This window comes from Mobula birostris, chromosome 3 (assembly GCF_030028105.1).
Source record: "Mobula birostris isolate sMobBir1 chromosome 3, sMobBir1.hap1, whole genome shotgun sequence".
Classification (NCBI taxonomy): domain Eukaryota; kingdom Metazoa; phylum Chordata; class Chondrichthyes; order Myliobatiformes; family Myliobatidae; genus Mobula; species Mobula birostris.
This window is the reverse complement of record NC_092372.1, coordinates 17,842,563-17,862,728: the sequence shown is the minus strand read 5'-3', so window position 1 is coordinate 17,862,728 and position 20,166 is coordinate 17,842,563. Positions and strand designations below refer to the sequence as shown.

Here is a 20,166-nt window from a genome sequence, read left to right as displayed (position 1 = left end):
CCTCGGCTAACTACACCTTGAATGTTGTGTTCAGTTCTGGCTGCCTTATTATATATAGGAAGGAAGGATGCGAAAGCTTTAGAGATGGTACAGAGGAGATGTGCCAGGTGCTGACTGGACTGGAGAGCACACCTTATGAGAATAGATTGAATGAGCGAGGGCTTTTTCTTTTGGAGAGAAGGAGAACGAGAAGTGACTTGATAGAGGTGTACAAGATGATAAGAGGCCTAAGTGGATAAGAGACTGAATGGATAGACGGAAACTTTTTCCCAGGTCATAAATAGCTGGTATGAGGGGCATAATTTTCAGGTGTTTGGAGGAAAGTATAGGAGTGAATGTTCGTTGTACGTTTTTTTACACAAAGAATCGTGAGTGCGTGGAACATGCTGCCAGTAGTAGTGGTAGAGGTAGTTAAATTAGGGACATTTAAGAAACTCTTAGATAGACACATGGATGATAGAAAAGTGGAGAGTTGTGTAGGAGGGAAGGGTTAGATTGATCTTAGAGTAGGTTAAAAGGATGGCATAACATTGTGGACCAAAGGGCCTGTACTGACCTCTAATGTTCTATGTTGGATGTTCTAAAAGGCTTGTTTCCCTGAAGCGGCATATAAGCAACCATCTTGGTGATCACGTTTATTTTACATGTTTTGGACTTCACAGAAATTGTTGTGCTGTTGGCCCAGGTGCGTCATCTCTGGAACAAACTCAAGTCGGTTGCATGACCTGAACGGTGTTGATTAAATCCTTTTACAAAGTGCACAGAAAACATGATGCAGCACGAAATAATATCCAGGATGGGTTACTCATATTAGGATCTAAATTCAAAAATTATTTTTAACTCATTGCTTCAAGAGCTGAAATTTCTGCTGTTAAGCCAATTGGACAGTCGGGGTGTTTGTATTTTTTTTACCAGTTGATAGCCAAGCTTGTGCAGCCATGCCTGTGGATTTGTTTCAGTTTACAACCTCTTTCGGGACTTCAAAGGCCTGCTGCCGTGGCTGGGAAAGATTCATACACGTCAGCAGTGGAGAGACGACATTACCAGCCTGCACAAGCAATCAGCTTGGTGACAAGCAGAGAACCATAAACACAAGAAATTCTGCAGAATGTTGGAAATCCAGAGTGGCACACACAAACTTCTGGAGAAGCTCAGCAGGTCAGGCAGCATCTGTAGAGGTGAAGACAAAAAGAAAAAAACAACAATAATAAATAAGAGATGAAGAGTCCTTGAAAGTGAGTCCATTGGTTTTAATAGACAACAGACAATAGGTGCAGGAGTAGGCCATTCGGCCCTTCGAGCCAGCACCGCCACTCACTGTGGTCATGGCTGATCATCCACTATCAGTACCCCGTTCCTGCCTTATCCCCACATCCCTTGACTCCGCTATCATTAAGAGCTCTATCTAACTCTTTCTTGAAAGCATCCAGAGAATTGACCTCCACTGCCTTCTGAGGCAGAGCATTCCACAGAACATTTTGGGAACATTTCAATAATGAGGCAAGTGAAGTTAAGTGAAGTTACCCCTTTAGTTGGAGAGCCTGCTGGTTGAAGGATAGTAACTGTTCCTGAACCTGGTTGTGTGAGTCCTGAGGCTCTTGTACCTTCTTCCTGATGGCAGCAATGAGAAGAGACCATGTGCCTAGTCTGCATCATTTTAAAGACCCGAGATTCTACAGATGCAGGAAATCTTGAACAACACACATAAGATGCTGGAGCAAGTCAGACAGCATCTGTGGATCTGTGGAGGGGAGTAAGCAGGTCTTGGCCCAAAATTTCGACAGTTTATTCCTCTCCATAGATGCTGCCTGACCTACTGAGCTTCTCCAGCATTTTGTGTGTGTGACAGGCAGAAGAATCTTCTGCAATTCTAATAGTTTTCCAGTGTGTCACTGCATTTGTAGAAATTCGGAGAAAGCCTAACTGCTTGAGAACTCAAGGTCCCAGCATCCAGATCTGTCTCGTTTATTTTGCAGCAGGGGCATCAACGTCAAACCTGCTGTTGACATCAGCCTTGTAAGATAACTGGGACATAAATCACTTTGCTGGAAAGGTCTTTGTTTTCCCCCACACTTATGAGCAGTATAATGGAGAAAGACAGGTTTACAATTCTCATTCTGAATTATTAATGTGATGAATTTAAAGATCCATGTCCCAAGAAGGGAAGCTAATCTGGAATAGAGATGGTGAATCAGGTAGGGGAATGCTATCAAGGGAATTATTTCCCTAGAAAATCAAGGGAAACTTTTCTACTTATATTTGCCAACTATTTTCTTTTGTTTTTTGATAATATAATTCAAACCTTCTGCCAGGTTGTTGTGTTCTTTTCGCACATTAACTGAACCGATTCAGTACAAAATAGAAACAGCGAGATGCACCAGTGCTTTAATTGAAGAATGTACACTAAGTGGCCACTTTATCAAGTACAGACTTGGAACCCAGTGTAGCCTTCTGCTGCTGTAGCCTATCCACTTCAAAGTTCGACGTGTTGTATGTTCAGAGATGCTGTTCTGCACACTGCTGTTGTAACACGTGGCTTTCTGAGTTACTGTCAGCTTGAACCAGTCTGGTCGTTCTCCTCTTGACATCACTGGTTATCAAGGCTTTTACGTCCGCTCATTGGATTTTTTTTGTTTCTCGCACCGTTCTCTGTAAACTCTAGAGCAGGGGGTCCTACAATTAGCATAAAAGAGGTTGGGATCCCCTGCTCTAGAGATGGTTGTGTGTGAAAATCCCAGATCAGCAGTTTCTGAGATACTCAAACCACCCTATCTGGCACCAACAATCACTGCATGGTCAAAGTCACCTAGATTACATTTCTTTCCCATTCTGATGTTTGGTCTGGGCAACTACTTAACCTCTTGATCATGTCTGCATGTTTTTATGCATTGAGTTGCTGTCATATGATTAGCTGATTAGACATTTGCATTAACAAGCTGGTGTACAGGTGTACTTAATAAAGTGGCCACTGAGTATATATGGTTGACAAAGTCTCATTGATGGAAAACAGATAAAACTGTAGATTCTGAAACTTGGGATGAAAGCAGAAATGCTAGAAGAACTCAAACCAGTCAAGCAGAATGTCTGAAAGAAAAACAGTCAATATTTCAAGTTAGTTGGGCACATGGCCAAGTGGTTAAGGTGTTCGTCTAATGATCTGAAGGTTGCTAGTTCGAGCCTCAGCTGTGGCAGCGTGTTTGTGTCCTTGAGCAAGGCACTTAACCACACATTGCTCTAGTGTCTGTGCGAGGAGTGGCGCCCCACACAGACTTCCAATCTGTGCCTTGTAAGGCATGAAAATGCCTGACGCAGGCCTCTCATGGTCTGAGACATTCCCTCCCCCTCCTCTCCTCCACCCTTCCTAAGAGGTGTCATAGATAATTTTGTTCTTTTGTGGCAAGCAGCTAAGTACTTCTTATAGTATTAAACCTGGGAGTGTAGGAGTGCTTATCCTGCTGAAGAAATGCGCTGAAGATTTGTGTCAGTAGTAATTCAGTAGCAGGTTTTTTTAATCACCGACAAACATTTGTGAAATTTGTTGTCTTGTGTACCTGACTACAGTGCAAGACATAAAAATTGCTCCAAGTTACAATAAATAAATAGATAAATAAATAAATAGTGTGAAAGAGGAATAGTACCACTGTTTGAAGATATCCTCGATGGTCACAGTGTTGTGCATGTGATGAAGCTGGCTGAGTCAACAATCCTATACAGCCTTTTTCTGTGTAACCAGTCAGAATGTTCTCCATATTGCATCCATAGAAATTTGCCAGTTGTTGGTGACATACCAAATCTCCTCAATCTCCAAATGAAGTAGAACTGCTAGTATGCCTTCTTCAAGATTGCATCAGTGTGATGGGCCAGTGGTACATGCTTTGAGAAATTGATGCCCAGGAACTTAAACGTGTTCGTGCTTTCTACTGCTGACCACCAATGACCACTGGTGGTTACTTCCTATTCCTGAAGTCCACAATCGTAACCAACATCTACTCTCTACTTAATCTCTTCTTCCTTTTTTGTTGCCTTTTTTAAATGTTGACAAATTACCTTATTGTCTGCTTGCACTCACTTTCAAGGTCTCTTTATCTCATGGTCTCAATGTTTATTGTTTATTTATTTATTATCATTGGATTATTTATATTATTGGATGTCAGGTCACTCCTCTGAGTACTACTGCTACCATGTAACCCAGTACTACCTGTCGCATGGTCGGGTGGTCGGTGACTAAACCAGCTCCCTCACCAGGCTTGCCTGGTGAGGAGGGTGGCTAAACACCCTGCAGGATGAAAAACAAGACCTGTCAAAGGGCGGATGAACCCTCTCGTAGGGTCAACGGCCATCTAGCAAACACGTGCCGTGAAGCGCGGAAAGGGCATCCCTTGAATTGAAGCTTGGTCTGGCCATTCACTGCAATAGAACGTCCCCCAGCCGTCTTGAACCCCACCATGCCGCTGGATCTGGGAGGGGATGTTGAGAGGGTGGGTCTGGACCTGTGCAATCCCCTACTCACCTAAAATCCATTCATGCACACGCTGTTCCTTTCTGAGGAGTGGGGTACCACCCCACTAACTGACCGAAAGGAACCATCATCATCCTATGGGATGGATAGCCAGAGATTATTATTATTTCTTTCTTTTAGTATTTGCTAGTTTGTTGTCCTTTGTACACTTGGTGAATGCTCAAGTTGGTGAGGGCTTTCATTGATTCTGATTTATTTATTATCCTATAGATTTATTGAGTATGCCCGCAAGAAAATGAAGCTCAGGTTGTATATGGTGACATATACTGTATGTACTTTCTCTGTAACTGTGACACTTTATTCTTCATTCTGTTATTGCTGTCTCTTGTACTACCTCAATGCATAATAGATGCGACAAAAAAGATCTGTGTGGATGGCACTGTCAATAAAGTTTTTCAGTGTACCCTGGCACATGATAAACCAATACGCTGATTCAACCATTGAGACTGTACATCAGCAGCTATATGTCATTAGGGGTTTGAGGAGGTTTGGTGTGTCACCAAAGGATTTCTACAGATGTACTATGGAGAGCATTCTAACATCAATGTTTAAAAGCACCCATCAAACATATAGTAATGTTACCACTGATTCAGTTGAAAATCATTGTCTGTATTGTGGGTATTCCAGAACTTATTTTTGCAGATGATGAAGCTTTGAAAAATCAGGAGATGTTCCACTTATCACAAAATACCTTGCCTTAATTAAAACTGATTTATTTATTCACCAATTTAATTTAGCATGTGCACCATTAAATATGCACTCATTAAAAAGCTCTTTTACCTTCTGTTAGTCATTTGTAGTGCTAAGAGGGGACCCAGAATAATGGGTAGTTGACAGCAAAGGTACTTCAACTGAGGAGGATAGCCATTTTCTCGGAGTTCTTGGGGAATTAAAATGAAATGCATTTTTCGTGTGGAGTCTGAATATATAGTTTAGAAAGAGGTTCCCATTGGATTCAAAATCCTAAATATTACCACAAATCAGGTCTGCAACAGGGCCAGGAGCTGTCTTCCAATAGTAAGAGGATTTGTTTTCTAATATCCATTTGATATTAAATTCTATAATTGGCACCTTTATGCAGTTTTGTCATCACTTATAATCTGTGGACTCTGCCGTCTGGTTGCTGTGCAGTGAGAAAGCTAGTGATTACACATGGGTCATTAAGATGCTTAATTAGAGAATGAGGAAAGAAGCTTGTCATTTAATTGGCATTGGGAGTTCAGTAATGGGGAATAAAGATCTAACTGCAGTCTCATGCCTTCCACATCCACTCTCACTTTTCATTGCAAACTTTTTTGCTACGTTGGGTGGGGGCAGCATGGTAGAGTAGCAGTTAGCATAATGTGATTACAACACCAGCAACCTGGGTTTAATTGTGGGCAGTTGACCAAATGACAATAATCACATTTCATAGTAGAATTGTTGGTTGGATGGAAGTAGTTTAGGACATTTTGCACGATAAGTTAAATTAAGAAAAAATACTTTTATTTAAACGATAGAACAAAGGCAAGGGTAGAAAATCTTCCAAGAAAACTTTGATAGAGTTTTTAAGAAGACATGTGTTGTGTTGGCCTCATTGGTCGAGGGATTGAGCTGAAAAAAACATGAGCCAATGTTACAGATCTGTAAAAGTTTGGTTAGACCACACTTGGAGTATTGTATTCCGTTCTGGCCCTCTTAGTAGAGGAAGGATATGGAAGCTTAAGAAAGGCTGCTGTCTGTAAGGAGTCTGTATATTCTGTCTGTGACTGTGTGGGTTTCCTCTCACCTTCCAAGGATGGATAGGTTAGTCGGTAAATTGGTCACATGGGTATAACTGGGTGGCGTGGGCTCATTGGCCTGGAAGGGCTTGTTAATGTGCTGTATCTCCAAATAAATAAATAGAACATAAATCACTGCAGCACAGTTCAGGCCCACCATGTTGTGCCCACTTTTAGTCTATTCTACTCTAATCCTTCCTGCCCACATAGCCCTCCATTTTTTTTATCCATGTGCCTGTCTAAGAATTTCTTAAATGCCCCATAATGTATATGCCTCTACCACTGCCCCTGGCAGGGCATTCCATGTGCCCACCACTCACTGTGTAAAAATAAAACATCACCCCCCTCTTTATTTCCCTCCAATCACTTTAAAATTCTGCCCCCTTGTAATCCTACCATGGAAAAAGTCTTTGGCTATCCACATGATTTATGCATCTTATACACTTCTATCAAGTCACTTCTCATCCTCCTTCACTCCAAAGAGAAAGCCCAATCTTGCTCAATTTATTGAAATAAGACATTCTCTGTTATCCAGGCCACATCCTGCTAAATCTCTGCATGCTGTCTTAAACTCCCAAGGGACCAGAACTGAATACAATACTTCAAGTGTAGAATAACCAAGGCCTTGTAGATCTATAATAATATATCATGTTTTTTGAGCTCAGTCCCTCGACTCTTGAAAGTCAACACCTTATACGCTTCTCAAAAACTCTATCAAGGTTTTCTTGTAAGGTTTCCTGTGCTTGTCTTTGTGTTATCTTTTAAATGGAAGTACTTTTTTCTTAATTTAGTTTATCATGTTCTTAAATCTCCTAAACCACTTCCATCCAACCAACAATTCTCTTATGAAATGTGATCATTGTTGTCTGGTCAACAAAACAGGGCATAGTTGAAGTATAAACATAGGCCAGGGGACTGAGTTCATAGATTCAAAGTACACTTATTTTCAAGGAATGTATAAATTATATAATGTTGAGATTTGTTTGCTTAGAGGCAGCCGCAAAGCAAGAAATGCAAAAGAATGCAATTTTAAAAAATAACGAAACACCCCCAATACACAGAGAGAGAGGAAAAACTCAAATCATGCAAACAATAGAAGCGAGCAACAGCATTCTGAACCAAATTTAGACCTTAGATCCAAATCCCAAGAGCAGGCCCAAAGCCTCGGTTTCCAGTTCATTATATTAGCAGGGCAAATTGCTACGAAGTTCCCAGACACAAGGGACAGCAGCCGGGGCAGCCTCACAGCTTGAGCGTCGCGGAGAGAGGAGCCCCCAGTCTACCTGGGTCAATATTTCAATTGTCCGAACAGCTCACTAACCCTGACTAACCTGAATGTCTTTGGAACATGGGAGGAAAGCGGAGTACCCAGAGATGTTCATTGGGAGAACATACAAAGTTATGCATTCAGTGGCGGGAATTGAATCGCAACCGCTGGCATTGTAAAACATTACTCGAGCCACTACACTGCCTTTCTGCCCAATATCGATTTATATTATCAAGAAATGAAATGTATCATTTTCAAGTCTGCATTTGGGAATGTAAACGTGGCCAAGTTAACAGATGTAGATTAGAAGGGATTAAAAAATTGTATTAGTTTAAATAAACAATAAATTGAAAAGAGTGACATTTAATAAGAAACACGAAAAAGAGAAATAGTAAATTAGACATCCTTATGGGCCAAGTGCTTGGCTGTGGCGAATGCCATAGTGTACAGGACAGTTATACAATCATAGAGCAATATAACATTGATACAGTCTCTTCAACTCAATGAGTCGACGCTGACCACAGGGCCCACCCTGACAGTGCTCACCTCGACAGTGCTCACCCCAATAGTGCCCACCCTGACAGTGCCAGTTTCTTGTGCTCGGCCCATATCCCCTAAGCTCTACCCGCCCATTTACAAAGTGCTTATTAAATTATAGTATTGTAACTGCCTCAACTGCCTCTTCGGGCAGCTCATTTGATACACTCACCACCCTCTGTGTGAAAGAGTTGCCCCTCAGGTCTCTTTCCCTTCTCCTAAATCTGTGCTCCCTAGTTTTGGATTTCCCTGTCCAGAGGAATAGAATGTTACTGTATCTTGTAAGTTTAGACATTTTTGTAAAATCGCCCCTCATTCTCCTACGTTCCATCTAACGATGTATGCTTATTAAATTGTGGGCATGCTATGTTGGTGCCAGAAGCCTGGAAACATTTGGGGGCTGCCCCCAGGATAACCCTTGGACTGTGTTGGTTGTTGACACAAATGATGTGTACTGTATCGTACTTTGCAAAGTCTTAGGCACATATATATAGCTGGGGTGCCTAAGACTTTTGCACAGTATTGTAGTAATTTTATGTATTGCGCTGTACTGCAGCCGCAACAAAAAAAACAAATTTCATGACACAAGTGATTGAGTGACCTGATTCTGATATGGGTCTCTATTGTGGACTGAGAGTGGGAAGGGGGCAGGGGGAGGGGAATCATGTTTGGGAAAAGGGGTAAAGGAGAGGGGAGAGAGTGGGAATCAACAGAGAGTCATTTTGTAATAAACCAATTATTTGGAATTATATTGCCTGGTGTCTCAGGGCTGGGTGTGTCTTCACCTACTGCCCCTGGCACTCTTTCTCTGCCACCTGTCCCACACCCCTCCCGCAGCACTCCACCCTCACCATTCCCAACATCCTTTGCTCACACGAGATTTACAAACTCACTCTACAGTCCACATTAACAAATACAGTACTGTGCAAAAGTAATATGCACCCTAGTTATAGATATGTGCCTAAGATTTTTACACAGGACTGTATATTTTGATGTAAATGTGACAACTAAAGCTAATCTACAGGTACCTTGTAGGCATTGAATTCTCTTAGCAATGCATTATCTTGATGGCTCAAAGCTTTGTGGAGATGCCATTTGACTCTATCACATTTTGCATAAGTTGGCTGTCGTATTTTTTTTCTTTTTAAGTTAGCCATTGTAAACAGCAATTTGATGGTGTGTTAATAATCTACTGCATCACTTCAATTTCTTTCTGTCAGAAAGATGGCAGTGCAGTGCTCTGATTATCAGGTGTAGATGCTTATCTGATCTGTGATAGATGACTTCAGATAAGAGAGGAACCGCAGAACGTGAGATAAAGTCTCGGTAGAGCACTAGTAAGTCAGTGATGCGTTGTTAAGCAATGCCATTCTTTAGATGGTTAACCATGGTTATACATCAGATCTGAAGAAGGTGGATGATAACGATCTTATGATATTTTCTGAAGGGTATGAAGTTGCCCTGATATTGTATGCAGTATTCCTTCTGTAATTGAAATTAAACATTGAAATTGGTGTTTGGTATTATTAGGAATGAAGAATATTGTGAAACCTATTTTCTGGATGTATTTAATAATGTTATAGTTGTTTGTCAATACACACACCAGCATTATTTTGACGCAGACTGGGAGACCGCTTTGCTGAACACCTACGCTCTGTCCACCAGAGAAAGCAGGATCTCCCAGTGGCCACACATTTTAATTCCACATCCCATTCCCATTCTGACATGTCTATCCACGGCCTCCTCTACTGTAAAGATGAAGCCACACTCAGGTTGGAGGAACAACACCTTATATTCCGTCTGGGTAGCCTCCAACCTGATGGCATGAACATCGACTTCTCTAACTTCCGCTAATGCCCCACCTCCCCCTCGTACCCCATCTGTTACTTATTTTTATACACACATTCTTTCTCTCACTCTCCTTTTTCTCCCTCTGTCCCTCTGAATATACCCCTTGCCCATCCTTTGGGTCCCCCCCCCCCATCTTTCTTCCCGGACCTCCTGTCCCATGATCTGAATGATATGCAATGCATTTATTGTTTAAAGAAAGAATGAATAAATCTCTCATTTCAGTAAAGAAGCATTGTTGGGATATATTTCATGCAGTTCCATGGTTCAGTGGTTGAAATTAATATTGGACAATGTATACAATATACAACTCAATATTCTTACTCTTCACAGACAGAAAAGAACCCAAAAGAATAAATGACAGAAGCATGGGAACCCCAAAGTACTCCCTTCCCCCTCTCATGCACAAGCAGAAACAAAAGTATCAACCCTCCCCCCCCCCAATTGCTCTAGCAAAAGCACCGAACTCGTCCCCTCCCGTGCAAGTAATAGCAAAGCCCCCAAAGAGACCATGATCTAGAGTCCATCAAGAAACTGCAGCCCATCCCAACACTTCGGAATCTCAGACAGGCTCTCGCTCACTAGCGAGGGAGAGAGAAGTCACACCTGTAACAAACTATACTTTGTCCCTCCTACTAGCTATTAATCCTGATCACGAAAGTATCCCGTGGCCTTCATTGGAGGACTGGTCTGAAACACCACCAGTCTTTTTCATGGTGCTTGTCATTTAAATTGTGCCTTCCTCGATGTGATTGAACAGAACTGCACATTGTGGTCCACATTATGCGAAAGCAACAAGCTATCTTATGTATTATACCACAATAAATTCTAAAATATTGAAATCTATATTCCATTTATCAAAGTGAAAGTTAGTATCTTTTCTATCCCACTTTTTTATTTCAGCACCATTGCCTGCACGAACCCTATTTGGATTAATTTCCTTAATATCTTCAGATCCATTAATTTTGTACTGCATGTGCTCAGCTATTGAACCCACACTGTCCTCTTGGGAGTGAATGCCTGGCTGGGAGTGGCAGGTAGTGTAATGGTTAGCATAACACATACAGTGCCAGTGACCTGAGTTCAATTGCCACTGCAGTCTGTAAAGAGTTTGTATGTTCTTCCTGGGTGCTTAGAACAGAATGATAATCAAAACAACAGCAGCAAAACTACACACATCAAAGTTGCTGGTGAACGCAGCAGGCCAGGCAGCATCTCTAGGAAGAGGTACAGTTGACGTGTCAGGACAAAGGGTCTCGGCCTGAAACATCGATTGTACCTCTTCCTAGAGATGCTGCCTGGCCTGCTGCGTTCACCAGCAACTTTGATGTGTGTTGCTTGAATTTCCAGCATCTGCAGAATTCCTGTTGTGAGCAGCAAAACTAGCCCTTTTACACACACAAACAGCACACAGTCCTCCAATCCCAGGAGAAGTCTTCAGTCTTCAGCCTCCAGGCTTCAACCTCTGGCCCTCTGATCGACCTACAGGCTTTGATTTTCAGTGTCAACCTCCAGGCCTCAAACTCCAGACTTGCCGACTCATCGACTTCCGTGCCTCCTGTTCACATGGATATTCAGGTATTCACATGGATATACCTGGTCCCTGAACTCTTCCATCCTGATCAAAAAGGCGTAACAGCGCCTTTATTTCCTGCAGAGTATCAAGAAAGCTCACCTCTGTCCCAGGATGTTGACGGACTTTTACCGCTGTACCATTGAGAGCATACTCACCAACTGCATCTCAGTGTGGTATGGCAATTGTTCCGTATCGGACTGCAAAGCACTCTAGCGTGTGGTGAAAACTGCCCAGCATTGAGAACATCGACCATAAATGCTGCCTGGGCAGGGCGAAAAGCATTATCAAGGATGCATCTCACCCTAACCATTGACTTTTTACTCTCCTCCCACCTGGTAGGCGCTACGGGAGCCTCCGCTCCCGCACCAGCAGGCACAGGAAGAGCTTCTTTCTGAGGCTGTGACCCTGCTGAACCTCACATCACAGCGCTAAGCAATATTGCACCCATATTGTACTGTCTCAGTACTTCTATATTTGTGTGCTGTAGCACTTACTTTTTATTCACAGTTATTTTGTAAATAACACTATTCTTTGCATTTCTGGTTAGACGCTAACGGCATTTCATTGGCTTTGTATCTGTACTTGGCACAATGACAATAAAGTTGAATCTAATCTAATCTAATATTTGATCCCGGGACCCACCGATCGGCATTTGTCTTCCTAATCATATGTTGTACCTTTCTATTAAATTTGTTACCTTCTAAACATCAACAACATGAAAAAAGATCGAGGTGTGCTGGGAGAATACATTAAGTTGAAATCTTTTATAGCAGATCTTTGTAGATTTGACTGGCTCAGTTTCAATGTTCTAATGAAATTGCTCGTGATTTTTTTTCTCGTGAAATACAGCTGTAAGGGGTTTCTTCTTTTATGTCACTGCTAAGGTGAATAAAATGACTTCTTTGTTATGTTAAAATAAAATGGCTTCTCTGTGATGTTAACTGCTGAGACAGTGGTTCTCTCTCTCTAGCAGCTTGTTTTGGGTTATAATTACTGATAATGAGAATTGTATTCATTTGCTAACCAATTGGGATAGATGTTATTCTTTCTTGTGTGTCTGTAAGCTATTGTTTTTCGCGGGCTTTGGGGCAGAAGGCATGATGGGGACAGAGAGAGGAGACGCGATGCTGTAAGCTGGGCGACGGACCGGACCCCGAGCGGGAGTCCGAGGCCCAGGGTCTTTGGCGAGGAGAGGAGATGAGGACAGACTCGTGTGGAGCGTCTGGTCGACCACCGTGGTTGGTCCCAGGCGGCGGGTCAAGGAAGTCGGAGGAGATCATATGGTGGAAAGAAGACCCCGTTAATTGAGCTCCAACGGTTGTGCACAAAATGGTTGAACTCTGATAAGTTTGCTGCCTTTTACTTTTCCTTTTGTATTGTATCTCTATTAATTACATAGTTCCAGTAAGATCTATAAATTGTATTCGGTAAATCGCATATGGTGTACTGTTTGTTAATTGGCGTGGTGGGGTACATCACACAGCATCTACAACAACTTGATTTCCCAGTTTGGCGGGGCTGAAGGCTGCTCCCCCGAGACGGAAGCGAGCTGAGCGAGCCTGAGGCTTACCAGGGGGCTACACAGGAAAGGAAAAGATGGATTGAATCCTGACATGTTTGCTGCCAACCTAGCCACAGGGCATCAGAACTGAGCTGAAACCTGAGCCTGATGCTTTTTTTTATCTGCTTTTGAAACTTACATCAGACATCAGAGACATTTTTTCAAACTGTCAAATCAATTATGTACACATATTGATCAGATAACTGTGGTAAACCTCAGGAAGAATCACTGCTGTTTAAATGTGTACATTTTGGCACTGACTTGCTGATCCATATGACTTTTCACAGGGTCTATGCTTCCTGTATGCCACACTAGACTCATCGTCATAAGGCCCTGCAGCACAGAAACAGACCCTCTGGCCCGTCTAGTCCATGCTGAAATGTTAATCTGCCTAGTCCCATCGACTTGAAGCTGGGCCATAGCACTCCATATCCCTCCCATCCATTTCTTAAAGTGTTGAAATTCGACCTGCATCCACCACTTCTGCTGGCACCTCATTCCACATTCCCACTACCTTCTGAGTGCAGAAGTTCCTCCTCAGCTTCTCTTTAAATATTTTACCTTTCACCCATAACCTATGACCTCCAGTTGTAGTCTCACCCAACCTCAATGGAAAAAGCCTACTTGTATTTACCCCACCTATTACCCTCGTTGTTTTCTATTTATCCAGAAGGGTTATAGATAGGGTAAATGCACACAGACTTTTTCATTTCACTGGCAGTTGCCTTTATCATTAAACTCTTCCACTTGCTGAAAGGAAGTTTTTTTTTGTTAAGTTAAAGCAATGCTGTAATATTTGAACTGAACTTTAATTCTGTTTTTTTTTCTGCAGCATGGTTTCTTCCGTCTACACAGTGAAGACTATTTTATTGAACCAATACACAGCCACCCACAAAGCAGCGAGAAACAGCAGCCACATGTTATTTACAAGAGACAAGTTTCTCCACACTCTCAGAGAAAGCACCATGGACTCCCTTCTGGGAGCACAGGGGCCTGTGGAATACGAGGTAAGCCTACAGTTGATCTACACAATCTCATGAGGTGAGGAATAATTAGAGAAAGGAAAATACAAGATTATTACCAGAGTAGAAAGTGCTGCTTGTCCGTATTTGTGAGTGGTAAGAGAAAGGAGCTGCTTTATGAAGGAGATGATGTGTACAGCTGAGGTTCAAAAGTTATTTTGATGGAATTACATGGACTTGACTGGTCCCCATCACCCTATCTTTCTCCCCTCCTCCTCCTCTCCATCTACCCACCATTCTTACATTCTTCTCACTGATTCCCCTCCCTACCTCCTTCCTTTTATTTTATGATCCAATGTCCTATCAGATTTCATCTTATTCAGCCCTTTGTCACTTCTGCCTATCACCTTCCAGCTTCCGACATCATTCCCACTCTCTTCGCTCCCTTGCCTGCCTATCAACCCCCTCACCTGCATCCACCCACACCCACCAGCTCTTGTTCCACCCTTTATTCCCACCTTTTAATATTGGCTATCTTCCCTGTTCCAGCCCTGATGAAGGATCTTGGCTCAAAAAGTCAACTCCCTTCATGGATGTGTGTACATTTCCCTCCATGGATGCTGCCTGGCCCCTGAGTTCCTCGAGACCTTTGTGTGTTACTCCAGGTTTCCAGCATCTGCAGTCTCTTGCATTTCCTGTGGGAAGATTCTAGCCTCTCTTTATTGCCTCTAAAGAATAACCCTGACTGATTAGAAACTCTCTAGAGAGCCTATGAAATTTGAGCAGCCCAGTGGGAGAAAGTTGTGCAGAATGGATACTTCTTAGATTATTGTTTTTATCTATCATCGTATTTGCTTTCATTATTGGATGAAGTCAAGCACAAATGTATATTAAAACAGGTTAATTTGATTGCACACCTGTGTCTGTGCTTAGTATTAGTGCTGATGGGATATTATTTAATTGTATTTTATATTTACGTAACAGATTTTGTACAAATTGAACTGTACTTGTTCTTCAAAGAGATTAAGCAGATTAAAAAATAACAGTCCTGTCTTGGGATATATTGCAGCAGACTGGGTTGGGTTATTCTTCCTTACATTAGCTTGAGGCTCCTGTCTGCTTGTAGGCACCCATTCTGCATACATAGTCAGATCAGGCCCAGTAAACTTATTCATAATCAGAATCCCTGAATCCCTGTACTTTCCCTCCAGGGGTAGCAAAGAGAAGAAGCAGATTTTGAGGTAATTAACAGAAATTTCAAACATTGCTCTAGTTGTCCAACTCTCTGCTCAACGTACTATGTTCCAGCAAAGTCTTATATTTACAGCCTAACTTTTTTTCTCTACTTTTTGCTGCACATCAAACAAAAAAAAATCAGAGAAGATTATGTAATAAGGTTAATGAAACTGATCACCGAGATTAGTCTTCATAAATCCTTCCATGTTGGGCTTAGAAAGTGGCAAGGAATATACGAGATTTAAGTATATAAGCATGAGTTGCTAGAGAAGACCTCGCCTTAAAAAGCTTCCAAATCAAGCAGCACCATGTTTTACATAAATAACACATTCAAAATTAAAGTTGCATTTTCTCTAGGAAAATCAAGGAAACGTCGGATATTTCAGATATTCTGAAATATAAAGGAGAACGTGAGGGGAAAGTTCTTCACTCAGAGGGTTGTGAGAGTGTGGAACGAGCTGCCAGTGCCAGTGGGACATGCAAGATCAATTTCAACGTTTAAGAGAAATTTGGATAGGCATGTGGATGGCTATGGTCTGGATGCAGGTCGATGGGTCTAGGCATTTAAATGGTTCGGCACGGACTAGATAAGCTGAAGATCCCACTTCTGTGCTGTCACTTTCTATGACTCTATAAACAGAAAATGCTAGAAAAACTCAGCAGATCAGGGAGCGTGGTTCAGATCGGAGGAGTTAACCATTTCTCTTTCTGCGGATGCTGCCTGACCTGCTGAGGTGTTTCCAGTAATTTCTACATGTTGGTGAGCCTGATTCTATTCTCTGGTTAAATGAGTAGCTTATGCGGAGACTAGAATTGTTCGGCAAAATTACCAGTGTCCATGTCAGCTGGCCAGTATTAATTGCTGAGCAATTAGTGGTGGCTTTCCTTCTTCTGAGGTAATAAATCACATGTGGATGAAGAATTGGAAATGATCATGGCCCTTGATTTTTAAAAAATCTAAATTTTTTGAAAGCTAATTTTATGAAGACATGAGAATGGGGTTGAGAGGGATAACGAATCAGCCGTGATGGAATAACAGAGCTTGATGGGTGGGATGGCCTAAATCTGCTCCTATGTCTTAAGACCATAAGATATAGGGTCAAAATTAGGCCATATGGTCCATTGAGTCTGTTTTGCCATTTCATCAAAGCTGATCCAATTTTACTCTCAGCCCCAATCTCCTGCCTTCATGAACTGACCCAATCAAGAACCTATCAACCTTTGCCTTAAATATACCCAGTGACTTGACCTCTGCAACAAATCCCTTTGGTCTAATTTTATACAGATTAACGATAACCTGAATATACTTTGCTTTGGAACAAACAAGGGTTTAGAAATTGGTAAATTGATAAATTATTATTATCACTGAGATGCAGTGAAAAGCTCATGTTTGGTATAGCCTTGGTATCCCCCTATCTTTTCACTTCTTATCTCTTTGGCTTTCTTCCATGACTAGATTCAAGTTTGAATTCTTCCTCAATCGGTTTTCATCATGAATATGTATGTTTCTCTGCTGCAATTACATTACCTCAATGGCTGCTCCACCTTCTCCTGTCTATCCCTCTGTTGTATTATTGTCACATGTATCAGGACGCAGTGTAAAACGTCATGGCCTGCCATCCATAGATTATTGCATCATATCAGTACCTGGAGGTAGTACAAAGGGAAGACTTACTGCCTGTTATGTCACTGGCATTTAGGGCAGCAATGGAGGTCTTCCATCTCTGGTGGTGTTCAGAGCTTCCTTCATCATATCAGTAGCTTCTTCTCGGTTTTCACCACTGTCAACCACGCAAGTCCCGGGTGGAGACTCAGGAATACCATCGCACTCAGATGTAGAAGGGTTCTTCATCCTTGTTTCTATAGCAAGTTTGTTTTAACAGTCAGGGTTGTTAGCCCTGATCTGAATCCCTGAACCTGAAGGATCGGTGGACCACTCTTAGTCTGTCCTCCACCCTTTGATCTGTTTGGCATGGGTGACCCGACCAAGAGCTAAAACATAAAGGCGTGACTCCAGCCAGCATAGCTGTCCAGGTCATTGAAGCACGCATGCCTCCAAACCCAGTGACAAGGTTGTGTCCTCTTGGAAGAGTACAACTGAAAAGTGATAACAAAATGCAGAATAAAGTTTTTCAGATAAAGTGCGGTGCAGGCAGAGGATAAGGTCAAGGCCATGACGAGACCACAAGTCCTTCTTATCATCCAACAGGTCCATTATTTAGTAGCCTTAGACAGTTGACAGAGGCTGTCTTAAGCTTGGTGGTAGGTGTTTTCAGACGTCTGTAACTTATGCTTGAGGGGAGGACGGAGAAGAGAGAATATCTGGGGTGGGTGGGGTCTTTATGCTGGCTGCTTTACCAAGACAATAAGAAGCCTAGACAGTATCCATAGAGGAAAGGCTGGTTTTCGTGATGATCTGATCTGTGTCCACACCTCTCTGCGGTTTTTTACAGCCATGGGCAGAGCTGTTGCCATACCAAGTTGTGATACTTTCTTTGGTGCACCTGTGGATATTAATGAGAGCTGACAGGGACATGCTGAATTTTTTTAGCCCCCTGTGGAAGGAGAAGCATTGCTGAGCTTTCATGGGCCTGGCATCTTGGCCGTGATCAGGATGGACTATTGGTGATGTTGACTCCTAAGGACTTGAAACTTTCACTCCCTTTCAACCTCAGCACTGTTGCTGTAAGCAGGAGAGTGATCACCTGTTTTGCTGACATTGTTGTCTGGGTGCCATACCACTAGGCTGTCACATTTCTTCATTAGCATTCTCTCTTTTGCCCTGTACGCTGCTGGCATTTAGGGTGGCAATGATGGTCCTCCATTTCTGGTGGCGTTCATGGCTTCTTTCATTGTGTCAGTAGCTTCCATCACTGAAACAGCAGGCCCTAAATGGAGGACAAAATTCTATTCATGAGAGAGTCAAGGGTCTGTGGATAATCACGGATTATGTAGATGCTGGAAATCTTTGACAATAAATGCACTTTGAAATCTTGAGCAACACATACACATATTGCTGAAGGCCCTCAGTAGGTTAGGCAACCTCTATAGTGAGGGATAAACAGTTAACACAAAATGCTCTGCAGATGCTGGGGTCAAAGCAACACTCACAACACGCTGGAGGAACTCAGCAGGTCGGGCAGCATCTGTGGAAACGATCAGTCAACATTTTGGGCCAGAACCCTTCGTCAGGACTGAAGAGGGAAGGGGCAGAGGCCCTATAAAGAAGGTGGGGGGAGGGTGGGAAGGAGAAGGCTGGTAGGTGCCAGGTGAAAAACCAGTAAGGGGAAAGATGAAGGGGTGGGGGAGGGGAAGCAGGGAGGGGGATAGGCAGGAAAGGTGAAGAAGGAATAGGGGAAAGCGCAATGGGTAGTAGAAGGAGGAATAAACAGTTACCATTTCAGGTCTGATGATGGATCTCGGCCTAAAACGTCAACTGTTTATTCCACCCACCTTTGCCCTCACCTGGTCTCGCCTAACACCTGCCAACTTGTACAACCACCCCTCCACCCAGCTTCTTATTCTGGCTTCTGCCTCTGTACTTTTCAGTCCTGTTAAAGGGTCTTGACCTGAAATAGCCACTGTTTATTCTTCTCTATAGATGCAGCTTTTCCTGCTGACTTCCCCAAATGTTTTGTGTCTGTTGCTATGGGTACCCAGACTGCTTTCGGGGAGTCATTACAATATGGAAGGTTATCATTTGAAACAGCTTGGCTACAGTCTGAGGGAACTTGGCTACAGTTTGTGGAGAAGCAAGGAGTATTCTCCTTCCAGCAAAGGAGGTGGCGGAAAGATTTAAAGAGATCACATAACATTTTGACAGGTTTTGATACAGAAAGCAAAGAAAATTTGTTCCTCTCAGCTGAGTATCCTCAGACTAGGGAACACAAATTCAAAGTCTGGGCATTTCTGCCGAGTGAGTGACGGTGACCTGGAATGTGTTTCCTGCCGTCACGACGGAAGTGGACATGAATATCGACTTCAGAAGGAAATTATATGGGCTCTTGAGGGAAATAAAGTGGCAGAATTGAGGGTAGGAGTGGGAAGTGAATGGGTTCACTTCAAAGAAAGCCAATGTGGTCCACCTGGCCCAAGTGATACCCTTCCATGTTTAATGGCACCCTGAGAGCAGCTGGGTATCCATAGCAACACTCTAGTGTAAGGGCAGCAAGGTAGTGTAAAGAGCGACACAGTAGTAGTGCAGCAGTTAGCATAACACTTTACAGCACACTGAATGTGATCGGGTTTCAATTCCCAGTGCCACCTGTAAGCCTGTGGAATCTGTGAATTTGTTGCCACAGGTGGCTCTGGAGGCCAAGTCATTGGGTATATTTAAGACAGAGATTGTTAAGCTTTTGATTGATCAGGGCATGAAAGGCATGTGAGGAGACGACAGGAGATTAGGGCTGTGAGGGAAACTGGATCGGCCATGACGAACTGACAGAGCAGACTCGATGGGCCAAATGGCCTCATTCTACTCCTGTTTCATACCGTATTATGGTAAGGAGTTTGTACATTTTCTCCATGACCACATGCGTTTCCTCCTGGCGCTCCAGTTTCCTCCCACATTCCAACGATAAACGGGTTATTGTTGGTAAGGTGGGGGCATGCTATATCAGTAGCAGAAGCATGCGGGTCGCCCCCAGCACATCCTTAGACCGTGTTGGCCGTTGATGCCAAAGGATGCATTTCACTGAATGATTCAACAGTTCAATGCACATGTGCAAATAAAGCCAATCTTTATCTTTATTGGCCCTTCAAGTTACTCAAGAAAGTGATTTTATCCTCTCTTTAAGGCCTGCTGTTTTAGTTATGGCCTCTGAGGTTTCTTTAGCACATTTCGTAATCCAGAAATAATATCAACCATATATTCCGGTAACTGCAGTGTGTGTAGTTGCCT

General features: G+C 42.7%; 1 protein-coding gene across 2 annotated transcripts in view; it reads left to right on the top strand.

Moving 5' to 3' along the window:
* The window catches only part of LOC140194909 (A disintegrin and metalloproteinase with thrombospondin motifs 12-like), a 688,485-nt gene that overhangs the window by 96,032 nt on the left and 572,287 nt on the right, over window positions 1-20,166 (top strand). For both annotated transcript variants that reach the window (XM_072252276.1, XM_072252277.1), the window contains exon 3: window positions 13,901-14,075. In XM_072252276.1, the coding sequence (XP_072108377.1) occupies window positions 13,901-14,075 (175 nt within the window). The remainder of the gene's footprint in view (window positions 1-13,900; window positions 14,076-20,166) is intronic.